The sequence below is a fragment of the Trichosurus vulpecula genome, chromosome 4 (assembly GCF_011100635.1).
Source record: "Trichosurus vulpecula isolate mTriVul1 chromosome 4, mTriVul1.pri, whole genome shotgun sequence".
NCBI lineage: Eukaryota > Metazoa > Chordata > Mammalia > Diprotodontia > Phalangeridae > Trichosurus > Trichosurus vulpecula.
This window is the reverse complement of record NC_050576.1, coordinates 372044402-372068145: the sequence shown is the minus strand read 5'-3', so window position 1 is coordinate 372068145 and position 23744 is coordinate 372044402. Positions and strand designations below refer to the sequence as shown.

Below are 23744 nucleotides of genomic sequence, written 5' to 3'. Positions count from 1 at the left end.
TTATTCAACATTCTTTCAAGTCTCAAATCAAGCACCCCCTTTGACATGAAGCCTTCCCTGTTTCTCCAACTGCTAGTCTTTGTTCCCTCCCCCCAGCTTGAATTTATTTATTTATTCTGTAGATAGTTATATACAGGCTGCCTTCCATTATAAAACAGGAGTTGCCTGAAAGCAGCAACAGGTCCATTATCATCTTCGCATCCCCAATAGCTAGCATTGTGCCAAGCACACAACAGACACTTAATGAATGCTGGGCTGTTTCCAAGAGAGGTTACTAGCAGATCAGGGACCTTGGTAACGCCCGACAGAAAACAGTAACTCAGCATTGCCCACTGGGTGAACTAACTGATTTTAGTTGTCAGAAAATCCTGAACCAAGACAACCGCAGGTTTCTGTCACCTCTCCCTCAAAACCAGTTTCTAAGAGATAGAAGGGGCTTTTCATATGGGGGCCAAACAGGAGGTTGGAGGAAAACGACTAAAAAGATGCAGAACAGACCCCAAACTTTCCTTGTGCCTTTTCCTAGTTTATTCTCTCCTCTTTGGTCACATTTTCTAAAATGAGAAAGACTTTCCATAATATCTGGCCTTGACAAGGAAGAGAAAGGGAAGTAATGAAACTAAGTAAAATTTCAAGGCAAGAAAAATTTGTCTTTGACCTTCTACCACCTCCATTTCTTCATCATCACCCTATGATCCTTTCAGCTGTTTCAATGCCCGCACATCCACCATGGCATCCGACCTTGCTTCAGATACGATATTCTAAAACTGCCTCTTCCAACACCTCACCTAACCCTGACACACACATTCTTCTGCCTGGATAAAGCAAAACACCTCCTATTCCCACACTGGTTTCAGGGAGGTGTCTGGTTAAACCACTTTCTTGAGGGTATTCACTTTTTTAAAAAGGATATTAGGCATATACATTATATTGATCTCTAAGGAGAGTTTCAAGGCAAGATAGAGGAGAGATTAGGGAATTAAAGATAAGAATCCTTCACTGGTTGGGAAGGGAAGGAAACTAGGCTACTACCTATGTTCCCCTGGGCTAAGGGGTTCAAAACTTTTTTATAGAACTATCTTGCCAATTTCCATATTATGTCCCATTTTCTCTCAAAAATGGTTGCCTGATCCTCACTCATACCATCTCTACAGTCTCTCTGTTCTCTCTAAGACCCAACCTCTAGCCTTGTTCCTTATTTTCCTAGAGCCTAGATGGTTTACAATTTCAAGGGGGAATCCAACCCTGGCAAATTCATACCTAGCCACACGCTTGCTATAAGGCAAATTCAAACTGACTACAGTTTGCCTCTTGAGACTTTGAGTGGGATCATATTTTTTAAACCAACAGCTAGTCTTACGGCTTAGACAGGTAGGTGGCACACAGAATAGAATACTGAGAGCAGAAGCAGCAATGACCGAGTTCAAACCCTGACTAAGACACTTAACAGCTGTGTGACCCTAAACCAAGTCACTTAATCTATTTGTTTTAGTTTCCTCAAATATAAAATGAGGATAATAGCAATCTCAGCGTTGATGTGAGGATCAAATGAAATAATATTTGTAAAGTGTACCTGGTACATGTACCTGGCTCTATGTAAATACTAGCTATTACTGTTGTGATTAGTCTTTATTTGTTCATAATTTAAAATAAGAGGAAACATTGGTTCCCACCACAGAGAATAGGATTGAGCACTTAAACTAGTACAACCCCTTCATTTTACAGATTATAAGATTATAGACTGAGAATTCAAAGGGGCCATAAGGGCCATGACGGTCAAACCCCTCAACTTACAGAAAAGGAAACTAGACTCAGAAAGATTAACTGAAAAGTCAAGCAAAAAAAGCAGAGTTAGACTCTAAACTCATTTTTAATGACTCTAAATCTTTCACACTCTACTTTCTCTCCTGAACTCAGGGTTGCAGGAAGGGAATTTCAAGTCAACGAGTCCAATTCAATATTACAAGTTGTTTTTCATGTAAATATTTAGTAAAACATTTACTTAACACTTACAGAGAGTCACAAAAGTCATAATTAAAATCTGTGTCCCTGATCCCAGAAAAACTGACAGCAGCATTCCTTTTCTTGGAGGACGGAATATATCACCATGAACCAATTTCCAGCCAAACTCCTCTTGAGCATCTTCCTAAGAAGCAAATACAATAAGTATTAAACTTGCGAGAAAGGATCTCTCAATTTGGTGTCCAAATAATATGTTAAGAAACAAAAAATAATTAACAGTTATTAGTCATTCCAAATTTTTTCATAGTCAGAATTATGTTTTTAAATAAAATGTGGTTACAGAAGAAACCTCAAAAAGATGATCACCAAATCACTAACAATTAGAATAAAACAAACTGTAGCAACTTATGAGTTTCTATCTCACATATAGCAGATTAGCAGGGATGACCAAAAAAAGAGAAAATGACAAAATATTTGAAGGGCTGCAAGAAAACAAGCAGATTATTGTTGTGTATAGGTCTGGCCATTCTAGAAGGAAGTTTGAAATTACAAGCAAAAAGTTATTAAACTGTGCATACTCTTTGACCCAGGCCATTACTAAAGTCTAATCTTTGAAGAGATCAAAGAAAAGGCTTTTTATAAATACAGTTTTGGAGAAACCTTGGAAAGATAATATTCAAATAATTAATAATTAGAGAAATACAAATTAAAGGAACTCTTCATACTCATCAAATTAGCAAAGATGACCACCCCCCCACCCCAAAAAAGGGGAAAACTACCGATGTTTGAAAGGCTGCAAAAAAACAGGCACATTACCGCACTGTTGCGAACTGGTCCAGCCATTCTGAAAAACAATTTGGAACTATATCTAGACAGTTACTTAGCTGTGAGTACCTTCTGACTTGGGCCATTACTAGGCCTACACCCAAAGAGAGCAAATAAAGAAGAAAACACCTACATACAAAAATATGTATAGCTGCTCTTTTTGTAGTGGTGAAGAGCTTGTAATAAGGGCATGCTCATCAACAAATTATGGCATATGAATGCAATGGATTATTTTTATCCCATAAGGAAATAATAAAAGAAATGGTTACAAAGAAAACTGGGAAGATTTGTATAAATTGATGCAGACATATAAGTGAGCGGAACCAGAACAACTTACATAGTAGCAACATTGTAAACAAAAACAACTTTAAAACACTTAAGTACTCTGATCAATCAAGATTCTAGAGGACCAATGATGAAGCGTCCTACCTACCTCCCAAAAGAGAGGTGATAGATTCAAGGTGTTCACAGACATTTATTCTTACACATGATCAACGTAGCAGTTTATTTTACTTGACTATGCAATTTGTTTAAAAAAAAAAGTTTTTTTTCATTTTTTTCCCCAATGATGGGAAGTAAATAAAACTTTCATTAACTGAATAACAAAAAAAAAGAAAAGAAAACCTACAGGTTAAAATCAAGGCTAAAGTTGGAAAAACAAACCAGTTGAAGATATACTTAATATCCAATGTGGTAAAAGTGTGGTTTCATGATGAAGAACCAAAGAATGTGTCAAAATCTCATGAAATCTCATTTGCCAATTGTGCAAAACAAGCATTGGCAATAAGAAGACATTGCCTACTCAACATTTAAAAGCATGTATCAAGTTGTAAGCTGAAGGCAAGTAGGTGGTACAATAGATAGGACACAAGGCCTGGGGTCAGGAAGACCTGAGTTCAAACCCAGGCTCAGACACTTACTAGCAGTGTGGCTCTGGGCAAGTCACTTAATCTGTCTGCCTCAGTTTCCTCATCTATAAAATGGGGATAATAACTGCATCTACTTCCCAAGGTTGTTAGGAGGATCAAATGAGGTAACATTTGCAAAGCATTTTGCAGTTCTCAAAGTGCTACATAAATGCTAGCTAGCTATTATTATAAGATTTATTGTATATCAATAAATTTATTTTACTTTTCTCCCAGTTAAACAAAGAGATGAATTATTTTGCCAATCCTATTTACTCTACTATAATTTTATCAGTTTCCCAGTCTTTTCATTTTTACACAAATTTTATTCTTTTGTGGCTCAGTTTTGGTTAAAATATAAAATATACAGAAGTAAACAAATATATTATCTTTCAAATCTTGCTACTTCTATGAAAAAAGTGTGAGAGAAGCAGTATTAGGCTGCTTACCAAACGGAAGGTCTATGGAGCCACTGTGCTGACTATACTACTGTATGCCTTGATAACCTAAACAGTTTACCAACACCACACTAAGAACATTAAACCACTTCCATCTGAATTGTCTTGGGAAGATTCGGAAGATTCTGAAGATCACCTGGCAAGATAAGGCACTGGACACTGAGGTCCTCTCTCAAACTTAGCTGCCAAGCATTCAAATTCTACTGCAGAGAGAGTAATTCCAATTCCAATGGGCTAGTCATGTAGCCCAGATGCCAAATATATGTTTACCTAAAAGGGTATTTTATGGAGAACTTGTACAAGGCAAGCACTCAGAAGCAGTACAAAGACACTTTTAAGGTCTCTCTGAAAAACAGAACAGAATGGAAATAGGTGAAATTTGTTCTGTGAAGTTTGGATTCAGTCAAAGGGCCACATGTAGCCTCAAGGCTACATGTTCCCTACCCCTGAAATGGACTATTTGTGTCCAAACTGTGGTAGAGCCTTCTGAGCTCGTACTGGATTAATCAGGTGATTAATCACCACTAGTGCACACACTGTACCTTGACCCCAACACTGTGACATCATTGGGCCTCTCTGAGAACAAAGGATGAACAAACAACTTCTATGAAATATATTAAATAGCTACTGAAGACTTAGCTGGGCAGTACACCAATAAAGCATTTTAAAATGATGTCATAGTCTGAATGAAACAGGGTGGGTGGCCAGGCTGTTCTGGCAGAGAAAAATCATATATGACCAGTTTTCCAATTTGTGATAACAAAGAACACAAGATAAGAATATCTGAAGTTTCCCCATCATTCCACTATCAGACCAAGCACTTCTTACCATCATCTTTAGACAAATAATAAATGATTCCATTAAGGTGGCATGAAAGGCTAGCTATATCACAAGTCTTTTGTTTAGCAAGCTTGTTATTCTCAAGACCTATCCAAAATTACCAAATTTTTTTGAAGTTATAATTTATACAATAGAAACCATGTCTTAATCCCTGTGACTTCAAAGGTTTTTTTTTCTAGAATGAAAATTAAAATCCATTATTCTATTACTAGCATTCCATTGACATATGCCATCTAAGTTTAGAGGAGTATAGTGAATTTTGCTAAGTGTTCCCCAACTGTAAGAAACTTATACTTGTATTCACAAGTGCATGTTTGATTTTCCTCTTTCCACAGCATGCCCCAACCTTCCTGGCAAAGAGTAATGACTGTGCCAAGAACAAAAAAGTTTGAAAAACATTCATCTAAATCTTGTAATCAAATAGGAAGATTGACAATGGGACCTTCAAAGTTTAATTTCAATAAATACAGGGTGTCCCAAAATCTTAGTGCAATGACACTGTGACTAAGGGATTGCACTGTTTCACAGATATGTGTATGTATGTATATATATGTATACACACATGTATGTGTGCGTGTATATGTAAAATGTATTGATTTATCTATATTGTCCCTTCAGTAAAATGTAAACTCCTTGAGGGCAAGGCAAAGTGTTTTTGCTTTTTCTTTGTTACCACAACATTATCACAGCTTAATAATTAAATATTTACTGATTAACTCTGTAGCATGCCAGTGTTGTTCATTCTTTTGAGTAACAAACTAACAGAGTACCCAAAAGACTTAGCCAGTCTCATGTATGACTGGTGAACAGCAGTGAAGGGGACAGGACGACAGGTCCTCAGTTGGTATAAAGTAATTGCTTTGCCCAGAGATCAATGCTACAGTTAAAATTTTGAATTTGATTCTTTTAGTAAATGTAAATCAATTGAGCTTTCATTGCTGATAAAGTTTAACAATGTTTACTTTTTTTCATAAAGAAATCTCAACTCAAGCCCTATTTGAATGCCTCATTATGGCATGAAGGTATCTTTATGTTCTTAAAGGCTAGTCTGGAAGACTGCAACTACTGACAGGCTCTACCAAACTTTTCGAAAGGCTTGTGACGGTGGAATGGCTGTTGCCCAACAATTAGTCAAACCACAAATTGCGAAAGGCTCATCATCAGCCTGGCTTCAAGGTAACAGAATTGTTTTTGCTAAATCAAGTCTCAGAAGGCCTTTTTGTAAGTGAAGTCACAGAGCAACCGGGATCTTTGTTGGTGGAGAGCATGTCCTGCTGATAAGATCACATGAACTGCAACAACCAAGCAAGAGGAAAAGTGATGGTTCTTAAGAAGTGTGTTGTCCTGTTTTTAAACATGCTAATGAGCTACAGTAAACAGCATACACGCTTCTCAACTGTTAGGCGGTAGTGGTGAGCTTAACATTGATCCTGTCATATTTTATCAGGTCCTCCTTGTGGTACATATCTGTGAGAAAGATCTTACAGGAGTCAAGCATATGGGGAGGCACACAGTCAGAAGTAATGCAACAGTAGCTCTATGACCATGGCCTTATTTACACTGTATAATTGAGTGACAGGACCTCAGCAATGAACTTTACAAAATGAAGCCAACACCCTGAGTTATATTCGAAGGTTTAAAATTGTAGAGCGATAACAAGGCAAAAACATTAGTGGAAAATCACCGTCTTAGAGTAAGTAAAAACAACTTGTTCAAGGCCCAGTTCCACCATGGAGCACATGACCGTAAGAGACTGATAACATAACTGTTTACATTTCTGCACATGTTAAATCTATCTATACCTGCTTCAAAGTAGAATCATAAGAATGAGACCTATAAAAGAATAAAACTACTAAGAAGGCAGAGGGAAATAATTAATGAAGCATTCTTTCACTGTTTACTGTTTTGTGTTTCAACTTTAAGAGGTATAAGATGACAACAATTGAGAGACAAGCTTCAAATAACACTTAGTTGAAAAGCCAGTGAGAGAGAGTATGCTACTTAATCAAAACTAATTTTGAAAAACCTACAGCCTGCTAAATGGTAATAGTAAAGAAGTCAGAGTAGGAGTAAGAGTCAAAGGTATAAAAACAAAAGTCAAGAATATACTTTAAAAGAGTATCAAAGATGGTCTAAACATAAGACACTGATGAATCTGAGGAATAGGACATTAAAAAGATACTTAAAAGGCTTTAAGAAACACAAGACAAAGCAAGGATATATGGGAAATCTCTGACATAAGAAACTTCTCACTAAATTCACTGATGAGTTTTAGCAACTGTGCAAAAGACAAGTATGGAAAAGAGGTGATGCCTGACTGCTTATTCTCTAAATCTGCTGTAGCAAAATACTTTGGGCCAAGGTATAGGAGCAGGAGGTAGGTAAGCTAGTTAGGAAATAAAATTATGAACCTTGTTAAAAAAGGAAATGAATTAGAGTAAAGAATCATGAGCATGGGGATAAAGATACTCTGGGAAAGCAAAAATAAAAATGCCTATAAATGTGTAAAAATATCAGGAAAACCAAGTAGAACAGTGACAACCAAGCAAGAGGAAAAGTGATGGTTCTTAAGAAATGTGTTATCCCTATTTTTTAAACATGCTAATGTTTAAATGAAGATAAATATGAGTAAAATCAAACCAATGAAAATTTAAGTCTACAGACTATAACATTCTATGAAATTAATTCTCAGGAAAAAAAACTGTACATATATCATATGAAGATAAATGTGTGGGTAAGATAAATGTGTAAAAGATAAATTAAAAAGTATGAGACATACTTTAAGTGCATCAAAAGCAAAATAAAACTGCATAAATTTAAAATACAATCAAAGCTGCTTTGGGTATCCATTTTCACTCTAACATGTCTCATAAATAGGGCCTAGAAACTGGCACAGCTGATGACACAGGGATTTTTTTTAAAAAGAGTAAAGCTGTGACTGCTCCTAATAGTTATTTTTTCCCCAATAAGCTAATGTAACAGGGTCTATATAGAACTAATCTAAGCTTTTTTAAATGTTCTATAGGATATTGTGGACTTTGAAATGCTAGACATCTCCACAGAAATATAATTTTGTTTATTTGAAGATTCAAAATACTACAAAGTATAGAATTCATGAGCACTACCTAAAAGAAGATTCTTGCTAAGAGAATCAGGTTTATGAAAAATGAGAATAGGCAAAAACAGGTTTCATTTTCCCCAAAGTAAAAATGAAAAATATCAATCAAAACCATATAGATAATGGTATAATGTTTTTACTCACAGTTGAATCCATCTGATTATATCTTGCAATGTCTTTATGAAGCGTTCTTAACATAATCATAGCTACCATTCCAGATAAGAAGAGAACAATCACCAGGGAATTCATTATGCTACAAGAAGAATAAGTACTTTAATTATCAATCTCAGAAATTGGTTACTCTTCATAATACTGACAGGGTCTGCATGAGGAGGCCATTATGTGTTGAAGGTGGACCTTAAAAACCCAGGTCTTCTTGGTTTTAAGGGCAACTCTGTATTCACTACATCTGCTGCCTATAAATCAAGGGTTCCTAAATCTTTTTTGCGTTACAAACCCCTTTAGTTTGGTGAAGCCTAAATACCCCTTCTCAGAACAATGTTTTTAACTGCATAAAATAAAATATATAGGATTACAAAGGAAAGTAATTATGCTGAAATACAATTGTAAAACAGTAAAAAAAAAAAAAAATCAAATCTACAGGATCCCCATGTGCACATCTGAAATCAGATGCAAGGCTAAAAACCCCAGCATAAGGGATAAAGGAGGGAACGAAATGTGGAAGGGAGGTGATTACCTACAATCACAGAAGCTTTTTGAAGATTAGACATGAAACAAATAGTGAGAGAAAAGAGTCATAAATTAAGAAACAGAAAAGGAAAAGAAAAGCATTTTAAGACTAGAGAATGATATGTGCAAAGGCTGAAATAAGCAGGAGTAAGAATATAGCTAGCTGCTCTCTCACCTAAACCACTGAATGTGGGTATGAGGCATGGATTCCAAAATATAGTCCCATCTTGAAGCCCATCTAATATTTTTTTCTTCCTGAGGGGAAAAATAAAATATAAATAGCAAAAAGCAAAGTACATTAAGAAAACTGTGAAAACAATTTTCAAGGAAGGATACAAAGCACATATAATTACAAGTCATCACATTAGTTATAGTGGCAAAAATGATGGACTAAGGTATCAGGAGACCTGGGTTCATGTTCTACATTTTTAGCTATATGGCCAAAGGTAGGTCACTTAACCTCCCTGAGCCTCAGTTTCCTCATCTGTAAAACGAATGGAGATGCTATTACTTGCAGAATATAATTCTTCTGACTCAAAGAAAGGTGTTTATGAGTTGCCATAGTTGAAAATTTTATTATCTTGCAGCCAATGTGGGGACAAGCCTCTCTGCCCTTAGCTATCTAGGCTGGTCCAGATGATAAACTTAGTCTGCATTTAATTTGAAGCTTTTCTAACTTGGTAAGAAAGACCTTCCAGAATTAACACTGTTGTGGCATCATTTTCAAGAACTGAGAGACAGCTCCATGCCACAATGGAGCACTAGAGTAGGACTTTTGCAGAAAAATAACCATGACATAAGAGATGTACACTGAAATGAAATAATAGAATTTTAGAGCTGGAAATGAGGTTATTTCCTATCAGGAAGGAATCAAGCACTTATTAGGGACCTCCTCTGTGTCAGACACTGAACTAAGCACTTTTTAATATCTCACTTGATGTTGACAGCATCCCTATTGAGGAAACTGAGGTAGACAGGGTTTAAGTGACTTGCTTAGAATCACATAGCTACTAAGTATCAGAGGTCAAATCTGAACTCCAATCTTTCTGACTCCCGGGACAGTGCTTTGCAGTGTAATCTAGCCCCCTCTACTACACAAAGGGAAACTAAAGTTCAGACAGGTTCAGATTTGGCAAAGATCACAAATGTAGTTTAGTAACATAATAAAGATAAGAATCCAGGTCTTCTATTGCCTAATCCTTGCTTCCTTCCTATACGAATGTTCTACGTCAATGTGAATAAATAATGCAGAAAAGATACGTGATAATAATTCCCAAGAGAAAAGGTTTCTTTGAATTCCCATTCAAAGAAAAGTCTATAAAGCTATGTAATTAATTTTGCATATTTTCAGGTATTTATTAACCTTCATAAAATCAAAGTTTAATGAAACAAAGAGAATTATCATTGCTTTCTACTGCAAAATAAAATGCTACAAATCACACTAAAATGCTTCACTGCTGGAATGTCATACAATCGCTAATGTATTAGCAAGGCAATAATCACAATATAGATGATAACTGTCAATACGCCTATGTGGTTCTGTATCGCAAAATATAAGAGATTCTCCATACAGAAGATAAAATAAGTAAACCATTTATTTAGACACCAGAGAACCAGGTCCCAAAACCAAAACGTCCGACCCATCCAAGCAGAAAACAAATTCCAGAACCAGTAAGTTCACTTTATGATAACAGCAAAGAATCTAAAATGTGACATCACAGCAGGGAGCCAAGCTATCCCATAACCTTCCGGCCCCCTGCTGGGGCCTTGCCACCAACAATCACTCATAGCACAGCCACATGCCTGCTCTCTCCCCCAGCTCTAACTGCTCTCTCTGCATTTCCTGTGACACACTTTCCTTTTCCTCTCAGCAAGCTCCTCCTACCACATGTGACTTACGCTTCCTGTGATGTAAGCAAGTCACACGTGGCCTATTAATGGATGAGAAAGATCTTCAAATCTAAATTGTCATTATATCTACCAAGTGCACTTTCTAACTAGAAGAACTTGAGTTATAATGCTGTGCAAGTTAGAAAATTTTTTATTGCATTATATACCCTCAGGTTTAAACAAACCTCAATTTCCTACCACCTCTTGAACAAACTAATAAAGCTTCAAATGTACAGAGTACCCATAAGCTAAAATTACTTAACATTTTGAGAAATCATTTATCAATTCTTAAAAGTTTTGCTATTAAAAAAAAAGGTTTGCTATTTGTAAAAGTAAAGTATTTTAGAATAATTTTAAATAATGAAAATTCAAAGGTAAATTTTATATTATAATAAAGAGTACTCACATGAAAACTAACTGAATAGGTATAGGCAATTTTGATTTCTCCAGTAGCCTTATTGCTTATATCCATTGGAGGTCCAGAACAGTCAGGTTTATCTATATGTGTATGCTTGAAGCTGTAGTAAGAAATAAACATATAAGCAAAATGTTGGGAAAAGTAAATCTTAGTATTTATTGATGTTTATAGAGACAAACTTTTGGATATGAATAGATATGAATGGTACCAAAAAATTTTAAGAAATGTTGACATTCTCTTTTCCTAAAATTAATTAACTTCTTATCATGACAGACATGTCTTTCCTATGAAAAGCAGGAGATGATGACTTAATCTTGGGAAAGGTAGTGCGCTTAAGCACACAAATAAAGTATTTTATATTCATATTTTATCTAAGGATCTCATAAGTGACCATTAAATGCCTTCCCATGCAGTACCAAGAGATTGGATATGAACACTGGGGGTTTTAAAATTAAGGTTATCTCATAATAATAGTCAAAGTTATCAACACCCTAAATTAAGGTTACCCCTTAATAATGGATAAAGTTATCAATGGTCTCTATTCCAGAATGGCAAATAGAAAAACACTCAAAGCTTCTTGATGGGGAAAAACGACAAAAAACACCAAAGAGATACCCTCCTTTTCTGGCTCTGTAATTTGCCATAAATTTTTTTTAAAAATTATACGATTTATCAGTACCTAAAAACATAATGTGAAACCAAGACAAAGAGACTTTCAGGCAAAACATGAAAAACTAAATTAACATACCAATACAGAATGAAGCATGTTTTATCTTCTTTGTTAAGCCCCAAACTATAGTTCAATCTATTTAATTTCATCTGTTTTGGCTAATTATGTGATTACCTTTTTGGCTCAAGTTTAGCAGCCACTAATCTTGCTCCCATGGCCCCACTTTCAACAATATGATAATATATCTTGATGTCAACATGGTTGAAGATGTAAAACGTATCTTTCTCATGGAATTCTGACTGCAGGACAGAATTTAAAAGTTAAAGAAAGAAAACTAGGTCTGGAATAACATTAAAAAAATAAATCACAATAAGACTATCAGTCAAGATAAAAGCAAGCTTCCTCTGTCATTTAACAAGAGGAATGTCTATGCTCTAAGCCCAAAAGTTTTCTCAATCAAATTTGAGGGAGAGATAACACATGCTTTCTTTTGTGTCAAATCTTATTACAAAAAACTGAGTATGTGGGTTTTAAAAAACTGTGAAAAATGTCTAAATATTCACTCAGAATATAACATTAACAGAATGATTTTTAAGACAGAAGTATCCAACTTCATGTACTGGTAAGTACATAAGCTTTGAAGAAGTTTACCACTTGATCCACAGTAGCCTAGTAATTCAAATATTCCTAGTTAACAAGGCCATTAATGTATCTTGTTTCAAAATCAAACTCTTGCCAACATCTACAACTCTATCCATCAATATCAACTGAATTAAACTAAAATTTGTTAAAATTTTAAACCCATCATCCTTGCTGAATAATATTCAATGTAAGGAAACAAACAATATCTTTTCCAGCCCAGCATTCTTGTAATCACAAAGTTCATGATATTACATAAAGTAAAAAGAAAAATCCTTAGAAGAATCCAAGAGTCCAATCAAAATGAAATTCTCGGGACCCATTTCATAAGACTAACTTAGACTGAAGCTCTTTTGGTACTTATATATCCAAATCTTCTTGGACAGGATTCACAGTATGGTTCTAGTATATTTTAAATCTAAAGTTAACATAATGCTTCAATAACCTAGTCAGTTCTAAATTATTTCTAAGGCACAACACTAAATTCTGAATTGTAGATAAATATTAAGGCAAGTTCCAAAGTTTCGCTTGATCACACAAAATCTGAGCTGAAACGTTAATTTTTTTTTGATTAGAAAATTTGATTAGAAAAGTGACCTTTAACATATTAACAAACTTACATTAATAACACAAGCATCCTTTGCACGGCCTTTATCTGTAATGTAACAACCAATTGGAAATCCAGGATTGCAGAACCTCTGTCCATCTTCAACATCATAGCACCATGTTACAGGCATGTTATCCACAATCCTATACACAGACACAGACACAGACACACACACACACACACACACACACAGATGTAAATTAAAACAAAATTTGAAAGGAAACCACCACCATTTATAAGTTATTTACTGAAAACAATTATTTCATAAGGACTATCTCATTAAAACTTGGTTTTCAAATATCTGTAAGTCATCAGATTTGGAAATGACACTAAGCTAAAAGGGATAGTTAAGGCACTGGACAACTGAATCAGGATTCAAAAAATTCTCAATTCTTCAACAGGCTAGAAGAATTGGCCACACTTAATAGGATAAAATATAATATGGATAAATAAATGAAAAATCCCACATACAAATTAAAAAAACACAAATGTACAACTACATGATGGCCCAAAGCTTGACCAGTCTATCAGTTACATGAAAAGAACCTCGGAGTCACAGGTAAATATAAGATCAACAATACCATGGCAGCCAAAAAAGTGAATGCAGCCAGCCTGCATTAAGAGAGATATCCAGAACCAGAAAAGTACTAGTGCTACTGATTTCTGACCTGGTCAAACCAAAATGCAAATATTATGTTTAACTTTGGGTACCATATTTAAGAAGGCACATTGCCAAAATGAAGTGCATCCATGTTACAACAATGCTACTTGCTGCTACTGTATACAGCACTGCCATGGCTGTATAAAACCAGTAACACCAGCACACAGGAGGGCTGCTAGCACAGGTTCTTTGATCTGCTTTTCTAAGGAAAGTAACTTTAAGAGGTTTACAATCTCACTTTAATTAAACATGCATATCTCCCATTCACTAAGTTCAGGGGAAAAAGTCAGCACCTTGAACTCCAGGGGAAACACAAACAGAAATTACAAGCAGAAATTATATAAACAGAGCAACATAACACAAATCAGCAGACAGGCTGTCTGTCCAAGACATTACATACATAGTTACCAGCGAGAGAAGCACCAACATCTGGGTTTTCAAAGCGGGGGGGGGGGGGGGGGGGGGGGGGCGCTCCCACGGCTACCCAGAGTCTCGGCTGGCCAAATAACCAACACTCTTCCAATGAGTGTGCTCACCAAGCAAAATGCCAACCTCAGAGCATATATACCCTGTTTAGGGCCCTGGGGCTTAGCGCCTACTTAACAAAAGGGAATGTGAAAGATCTTTAATCTTCTAGCACTACACCATATATAGTTTCCAATCAATGACTCTTATTTCAAACAAAGGCAAGACTCAAAGACACTTGATTGCCTTAGTGCTGAGAAGCACTCCAAAACAAAAGACAACAAAAAAGTCCCACCCTGCTTGCCATTACAATCCACAGGGTAACTAAGGTGGTATAAAAACTAAAGATCATGTCATATGACAAAAGGTTGAAGGATGTTTAGCCTCCAGTCGGCAAGCATTTATTAGACTTTTACAATTTGTCAGGTAATGTGCTCAATGCTGAGAATATAACGAATGGCAAGCACAGTCCCTTCCCTCAACAAGTACACATTCAAATGAGTAAGACATGTAATGACTAGAGAGATACAAAATGTAGAGAAGAGGAAAGTAATCTGAGAGCAGATTTTCTTCAATTTCTCTAAGGCTGTCAAGTAGAGTATAAGTTCCTAGAGGATAAAGAAAGGCTTTTCTGTCTTTGTATCCCCAGCCCTAACCACAGTGCCTTGCACAAAGTAGTTGTTATAAATGTGTACTGAAATGTCATATGAAAGTGGGATTAGACTTGTTTCACTTAGCTCAGAAGAACTAGATACAACAGAAAGAAGCTACCAAATTGAAGATTTTAACTTGAAAACTTGCATTAAGATTAGAGTTGTCCAAAGTGAATATGGACAGCCTTGAGAGTTAGTGGGTTCCCCACTGCTGGAAGTCTTTAAATGGAAAGCTGATGACTACTTGTCAAGTGTTGCAGAAAAACATTCCCATTCAGGTTGGACAGAGTTGGGACTATGGGACCTCTTAGGTCCCTTACAATTCGAAAATATTCCTAATGAGTGGATTCTAAAAACCTAGATCTGAATTAAAACTGATATTTAGCATTCCTGGTCCAATTACTACAATCTTATTAATTTATTATTCAATCTATAAAACGGTTTAGTTTATATCATCCTTTAAGATGTACTCATACTAGAAAATGATTTTGAAATATGATTGCAAAGTATCTGTAACGTAGCTGATGATCTATTGATAGAATAAGTATTCTGGAAGCATAAAACCTATTTTCCTCTAGCAAAATACCCAGTCCCTGAGGAACAGTCCAGAGAATAGGAAGGAAAAAAAAGACTTTTTGTCACTCAAATAATTCAATAATAGAAACAGCTGCTGAAGAAGGGCATAACAACAGGGTGTGAAACTTAAGGTCAAGGTCAAGAAGAAAGTACAAATTACAGGATTATAATACTGTGCGTTTCTAAGCAATATTTCTTGGAAGAAGCATTGCTTTGAACTAGAGAATCAAATCTCTCAAAGACCTTTAAAACTCCTAAGGTTGTCAGTACCACTGCAGAGATACATATCCTATTTAAAGAATTAAAGACTAAGAAAAAAAAGTGGTTTAAAAAGAGTTCTATGGCAGTGGAAAAACAGAACCTAAAGTCCTAGCTTGCAGTTCCCTATATTCAAAAGACACTGTGGTGGTGCAAGTAGGAAAAAAATAGTTGCTAAAAATGTTAGCTATATTATGACCACATTAATTCACTCCAGGGCATGTTTTATTTGTTAATTAATGTATGCCTCCAATGGTGAAATTATGAATCTGTACTCACCCCAAGGTATAGATTAATGAACTAATAAAACATGTCTCATCACATTTAAATGGTAGGTAATGATGCAGATTCTACCAAATTTCAGAACCACCTGTACTATTCAGTTGCTTATTATTACAAACAGCAGGCTGGCAGTCCATGGTCATGCTATAAAGTATTTAGAAGCATAATGTCAAGGTTATATAAATTAAGAAACTTAAGACTTTCTAGAATAGTTCCTGAGAGGCCAAAAGAATTGGTTATTAATTGCTTTAATTTTTTATAGGAAATGAAGTACCGAGTCAATAACAGATTTTTTTTCTTTAACACTTGGCAATCAGTATTACTACTACATTATTTATACTAGCTATATACTATTGTAATAGATACAGCACACTGGAAAAAATAAGATGCTGTATATATGAAATGTGAATCAGCAGCAAGCAATTTAATTATTATTATTTTTTATCTTAAAGCTATACCTTAAGTTTATTATCTAAGCTAACAGAAATTCATTTTGAGATGAAGCCTTAACACAGCAGCTTTTTCCAGCTAGCTACCTATATGAAATATATATATATATATAAGGAGCACTTAGAAGGTACAAAATTCAAATCAATAGGAAGTTTGAGAGACTGGTATGTACTTAAATAAACAATATTTTACATTTTCATTTCATCACTGATTATTAAAAATATTTGACTCAGTAGAGCAAAATATAGCCTAAAAGGATCTCCTAGAAGGTATCTCACTTCCATTTTAAAAATATGCAAGATTCCTTGATAGATATAAGCAATGACTATATCACAGTTTTCAGCAAAAATAGGTAACTACAAGTCAAGATCTAATTAGGTTCTGTTTTACATGTTATGGAACTCTTTTAATAACATTTTGATCAATACCCCAAAGAGGTCAAAGAAGAAAGAGATCCGTATCTACAAAAATATTTATAGTAGATTTTTTTGCAGGAAACTGAAAACTGAGGGGATACCTATCAACTGAGGAATGGCTGAACGAGTTGTACTATGTGATTGTGATGGAATACTATTGTGCTGTAAGAAATGATGAAGGGGATGGTTTCAAAAAAACCTAGGAAGACCTATATGAACTGATACAAAAAGTGAAATAAAGAAAATCAGGAGGACATTGTACATAGTAACAGTAATATTGTAAAGATAATCAACTGTGCAAGATTTAGCAACATCTCTGATCACTACAATGATCCATGACAATTCCAAAGGACTCATGATAAAAAAGGCTATTTCATCTCCAGAAAGAGAACTGATGGACTTGAAGTGTAGATTGAAGCATATTTTTCTTTTATTTATTTTTCTTGCTTTCCCCCCAACAACATGGCTAATGTGGAAATGTTTTTCAGGATTTCATCTGTATAATGGGTTTTGTATTTCTTGCCTTCTCAATAGGTGGTTCCAGGAAGGAGAAGATAAAAGAAGAGGATCTGGAACTGAAAATACAATGTAAAAAAAATTTTTAAAGAAATTTCTTTTGGGAAATGGCAGATCAAATCAGGGAACATGAATGTAATGACATTATTGCGCTATAAGAAATGACAAAAAGGATAGGTTCAGATGAACTTGGAAAGATTTATATTAACTGATGCTGAGTGAAGCAAGCAGAATCAGAAGACCAATTTATACTGTAACACTGTAAAAACAAAAAAACTTTGAAAGATTTAAGAATTCTTTCCCTACTAAAATATAAGCTTGTTTGTATTTGTATTCTTAGTGCGTAGCACATAATACACATTTAATAAATCCTTTAATTATCATTGCCATGACCAACCATGATATCAGAAGATCAACAATGAAGGACGCTATCCACGTGTTTTTAGACATAGCCAACACTGGAATCTGCTTTTCTTGACTATACTTATTTGTTACAAGAGTTTTTTTTTTCCCCTTCGGGGTGGGGGGTGGGGGTGGGAGGGACCCATAGGGAAAGAAGTTGGAGGAGAAAATAAATGCTTGTTAATTGAAAAAAGATATTTTAAAAACTCTGATCAGTGCTTCTCTGAAAAGGGAGGGGCATATGCTCATCAGAAGTATTTGCCACAGTCACAGAGGATGTCCTGGAACAGGGGTGGGGAACCTGTGGCCTCAAGGCCACATGTGGCCCTCTAGGTCCTCAAGTGTAGCACTCAGACTGAAGCCAAACTTCACAGAACAAAACCCTCTATCAATTATTAATATTCCAGGACCTGGAATGACTCTTTCATATACTCGTATTTGCAGGTGACAATGTGCTGCTTGCAATGGTCCTTGAAATAACGCATTTGTGAAACTAAGTATTAATAATTATTAATCAACAAATTATTATATTAATTAATTATAATAATTTAATATTAATACAATATATTAATATAATAATTAATTATATTAATTAATTAATATTAATAAGCATTTGCACCTTCAAAGATCCTAAGCTGCTTCTTTATACACACATACACACACACACACACACACACGCACACACACACACACACACACAGAGTCTTTTCTGACATCAACATTACTCCAATGATCTTATAAAATGGCTGTGATTCACGGAATACTACAATCTTGAGAGAATCAAAACTGTGGTTAATCCAAAGGGCAATGAAAAGATGAATCATAAATAAAAGGAGGCTATAGTATATTACCTATCAATGATTACTTGCCCCCACAAGAAATGGTGCAAAAAAATGGTGAATAAATAACCTATTACGTCATTAGTGTAGTAAGACCCTCCACTACCTCAACCCACACATGACTTAAGACCTTAATAAGTTTCAGAGAAATTAATAAGTGTCAGAGAAATTACTTGTTCCTATCATAGAACTAGTAAGTGTCACAGGTGAGCCTTGAAATCAGGTCTTCTTGATTCCACATAAAGTAGTCCATCTATTACACCATGCTGTCTCATGATATAAAACCATTCAGAAGATATATGGCCAGAAAAAAGAAAATGGACCTTACATTGAGACCTGGGTTCTAGCTCTAGATGACACTCACCAGCTGTCACTAAGCAAGTTACTCCGTCCCTCTGACCTTCATTTTCCTATTCCGTAAATGCAAGGATTGGATAAGATTATCACTGAGGTTCTTTTCAGTATTAAGGTTCTATGACTTTGTGGTTTTATGATTTAAGTTATCAAATTATAGGTACTCTGATCATTAGTTACATAACTATATAAATATTATGTATCTGTGTGTGCATGTAAGAATATAAAATGCCACAGACTAAGAAGCTGAGGAGAAAAATAAGCTAATCCACTGAAGAGTAGAGTTAAAGTAATTCAAATTGCCAAAGATAAACCCACGAGAAGATTTTCAGTTCAAGAAAAAATAAATCTATATTTTCAAGTGTTCAAAAAACAGTTTACCTTCACCTTGATTATTCAAGTAATATTTGTCTGGTCTGAATGTTTTGCATAATAAGTATAATTATATTACAAAATAAAAAGGTACAGATTTTTAAAAAATTATCCAATGAGTATTTGTTCTCCATTAATAAATAATGGGTATAATCAAGAGTTGGAATGGACTGGGTACCTATCGATTGAGGAATGACCGGAAAAAAATGTGGCATATGAATGAAATGGAATATTATTATGTTCTAAGAAATGTCAAATATGATGGCTTCAAAGAAACCTGGGAAGACTTGCATGAACTGGTGCAGAGTGGAATTAGGAGAATAATTTACACAATGACCACAATAATATAAAGAAAAACAACTTTGAAAGGTTTCAGGACTATGGTCAATATAGTGTTGTCCCATGGTTTCATAAGACTAATGACAAAGCATGTCTTCCACCTCTTGGTGGAGACATGATGAACTAGAGGTGCAAAAAGGACATGAATACTAGGATAAGATCAATTTGTCACTTTGTTTTGTTTTACTACACTCCCTTGTTACAAAGGACAGTTTCTGGTGTGTGTGGGCAGGTGGTATTAGGGTGTAAGAGGGTGGTAAAAGAGATGCCCCTCCCCAAAAGAAGAAATGAATAAGACATTAAAAAATACACAGATGAAAACAAAAAGGAACACAAATATAAAAATTCTGTTACCACCTTGGTAAGTTTAATACACACTTCATTTAAAAAAAAAAAGTCCTAGTTTCATGTACAACCCTCTTCCTTATTCTTCTCTGAGTACTAAAATTTTTACTGATGATCAAGCTCATAAAAAAATTTAAATAAAGAGCTAGTTTCATCTGCTAACTAATCTACTGGTTATGATTATCCCATACCTATAACTACCATAATCTTACTGTAAAGGGAAAATAGCTCTATATTTATGTTAAAATCCTACAATGTATTTTTAAAATTCTCTCTGGCTCCAGAAGACACAGAATATCTGTCCATATCTCTGCCAACTCATCCAGCTACTCTGAAGTTACATAGTAAAAATTTGTTGAATTAGGCAGAAATAGTTTCCACTCTCATAGCTTAAATAACAAATTCAACAACTGGAGATAATATGAATCACTGTTCTTCAAAGGTATGTTATAAAGAGCTTTGGAGAATGAGCCTTTTGTCATGAGAATTAAATTCTTAACTCTCAGATTACACATTGAGCTAGATGCAGTTGTGAAAACCTTCACCCGCAAATTCAAACTTCTCAGGCAACAATAAAAATGACAAATTACTAACTACCATTTTTCTAGGTACTCTTCAAGAATGGCACATTTTAAGGTTGTAGCAGATATCATGCTTACTATTAAAAAAAACCCTAAAAAGTTTCACAGGCATTAAACTTTAATGATTTTGAACTTTTAAATTCTTTGTGATATTACAGTGATTCTCCAATTCTATAAACTTCTTGGCAAATAAATTCAACACACATCCACTAAGTACTGACTATGTGCAAAGTACTTATTCAGTTCTGAAGATGGTGAGGAAGCTATAAAGTTAAGATAGCATGCCCCCTGTTCTTCTCGCCTCCCTCAAGAAACTTACAGTCTACTTAGGGGATTATGAGAAACACACTACAAAATATTAAGGAGCTGTCATTTCACTGGTGGGGTTACTTCTCATACCTATGCAGGCTGTAACTCCAGTACTACTTAAGAACATAAATGTCAGGCTGGAAGGGACCCCACAGACCATCAAGTCCAACTCCCTCATTTCATAAATGAGAAAACTGAGGCCAAGGTGACTTACATTTCTTTGACTTAACCAAAGTTATACCGGTAACAGCATCAGAGGTAGGATATGAACTCAGGTCCTCTGGTCCATGGCCAGTGCTTTTTCTATTGTACCATTTTATTACTCTTCTCTGTACATGGTCTTTAAGACCTGCTCATAATGCAGTTACATTGGTTCTCAAAAAACCAGCCATTCATTTCCTGGTCTATAATCTAAGATATTCCAGCTTCGTAAAACATGTCAGAGCTTTTGCTTTGCTAGGATAGACTTCAATAAAGGTCATCTCCATAACACAATAAATTAGGAGGGAAGGCTCAGAGGAGAACCACACAAATAACTGCAAAAAAAAAAAGAAGTAATACATGAGAAGTAGATGAGATCTGGTTAGATCATCCTTTTGCTCAAAAATTTTCAGTGGCTCTCCATTTCTTTTTGAGAAAAGTTAAAAACCCTTTGCCTAGCATTCAAGGTCTCTCATAAGACGGAGGTACTCTACCTGTCCAGCCATGTTTCCTATTCCTCAACCGTATACATCCTGAGATCCAGCCAAATTGGTCTGCTAAATGCCTCTAAATTTGCCATATATCGTCCTGATACTTCAACTTTGCTCAAGTTTCCTACGTTTGAACTGCTCCACATCTGTCTCTTTACTGTTGAATCCTTACCCATTCTTTAGAGCTCAACTTAAGTGCTAACTTCTCCACGAAACTAGAAGGAATCAAATAACCTTTATATGAATCCAGAACAGGATGAGAGTATCACTTACTAAAACAGCTACTATGAATGATGAAACTTTAGAGAAACAGATTTACTGGTAAGCTACTGGGGTTTGTCTTGGCATATATCCTTATTCTCTAAAACCAAGTCTTTCCCCTCCTTGAAAACCACTCAAGACTGACAATGATATTCCACATACATGCCTGTTCTTGATTCAATCCAAAAATTAGGCACGAGGTCAATCCATTAGAAAGGTACCCGGGAAGGAGACTATCTGTAACATGGCACTTGCCCTTCTTGGTGGGCAAATATTTATCTTCTCTTCCATGAGAAAAGAGGAGAGTATGGAGAAGGATGTTTCTGGTACCAAGAAGGATCTGAGCTAGAATCCTTGGGGATGACAGATAGAAATGAAAGCAGAGAAAACAGGCTTGAGGCAGTGTTCAGCAGTTTTGCTTACCGAACTCTGGACTAAAAAGAAGAGTTAGAATCCTATTTAGTTTAGCCCCTTCTGTAAAATGATTTCAGACTTGCTGGAGAAATCAGAATGAATTCAGACAACAAAGGCCCCCTGGTTCTACTATACTTACTTTACCCTAAGAAAGGTAAAACATAATAAAGAGAGGTAAGATAAAAAAGGGAATTAAAAGAAACCCCCTAAATGTATGTATCTGGAGGACTAAAATGAGGGAAGAAAAGTTCTCCACATCAAACTCCATGATCCAGATGCCCACAAAGGCCAAAAAACAAACAAACAAATACCTCTTTAATAAAATAAGAATGTCACCCACTGAAACAGCTTTTAAGGATTAATTCTTCTGTAAAAAAGAACAGAATGGACAATAAGAGACATTAAGAAATTGTAAAAATCTAACTCTAGAGTTATTTAAAGCTTTTTACAACCTGGCTCCAACTAGCTTTCTGAGACTTTTTAGGCAGGATTCCTTTTCTGCGCTTCAGTCATTCTTCCTGCAGCTGCTCACACAGTCCATCCTCACTTCTGCACAGGTTGTCCTGGGCCATGACTAGAATGCATGCCCTTCTCACCTTTGTTTCTTAGAAGGGCTAGTTTCTTTCAAAGCTCAGCTCAAATGCCATCTCATCATTAGCAGCAAGCTACTTCCCCTTCCGTGCCAAATTACCTTATATTTATTTTGCATACAATTACATGTATACATATTGTCTCCCTTGACAGAATATAACTTTCTATCTCTATGTCACCGGTGACTGGACACAGTGGTGACTTATTGTGGCTTAATAATTGCTAATCAATCAATTGATTGGCACATTGGCTAGCCAGGATCAGAAGGTCCTGGATTCAAGCTCTGCCTCTGATGGCTATGTGATCACAGACAAGTCACTGAAGCTCACAGTACCCCAGGAAACTATGTTCTACAGTCCTCGAAGTTTTGACACTAAGAATCCTGATACCAATAAAGTCACACAGGTTCAGGCACCTGAAACCCCTAAAAGATGTATTTTGAGTAGTATAGATCAGAGCTGGGATGTAGCACAAGATGGGAGAATCCTTAGGAGAATGGGGAGCACTTAGCAGAAGAGCTATGATTAGAAAATGTAAATTGATTTCAGATATAATTTGGAATTATTATAGGACTTTGAAAAAGTGAATGGTGTGATCAAAATGACAATGAAAATATTCTTTTTTTCTCCTTAACAATTATTTTATTATTTAATATTTTAGTTTTCAACATTGATTTCCACAAGATTTTGAGTTACACATATTTTCCCCATTTCTACCCTCCCCACCCACTGCAAGATGGCATATATTCTGATTGCCCCATTCGCCAGTCAGCCCTCCCTTCTGTCACACCCCCCCCAATCCATTTTCCCTTTATGTTCTTGTAGGGCAAGATAGATTTCTATGCCCCATTCCCTATATATCTCATTTCTCAGTTGTATGCAAAAACAACCTTTTTTTTTTTTTGAGCATCTGCTTTTAAAACTTTGAGTTCCAAATTCTCTCCCCT

General features: G+C 35.5%; 1 protein-coding gene across 1 annotated transcript in view; it reads right to left on the bottom strand.

Moving 5' to 3' along the window:
- Window positions 1-23744, bottom strand: part of TM9SF2 (transmembrane 9 superfamily member 2) — an 83872-nt gene that overhangs the window by 16792 nt on the left and 43336 nt on the right. Inside the window, 6 exon segments of the mRNA XM_036755432.1 lie at window positions 2014-2146; window positions 8253-8361; window positions 8974-9053; window positions 11095-11206; window positions 11951-12075; window positions 13036-13165. Of these exon segments, the coding sequence (XP_036611327.1) occupies window positions 2014-2146; window positions 8253-8361; window positions 8974-9053; window positions 11095-11206; window positions 11951-12075; window positions 13036-13165 (689 nt within the window).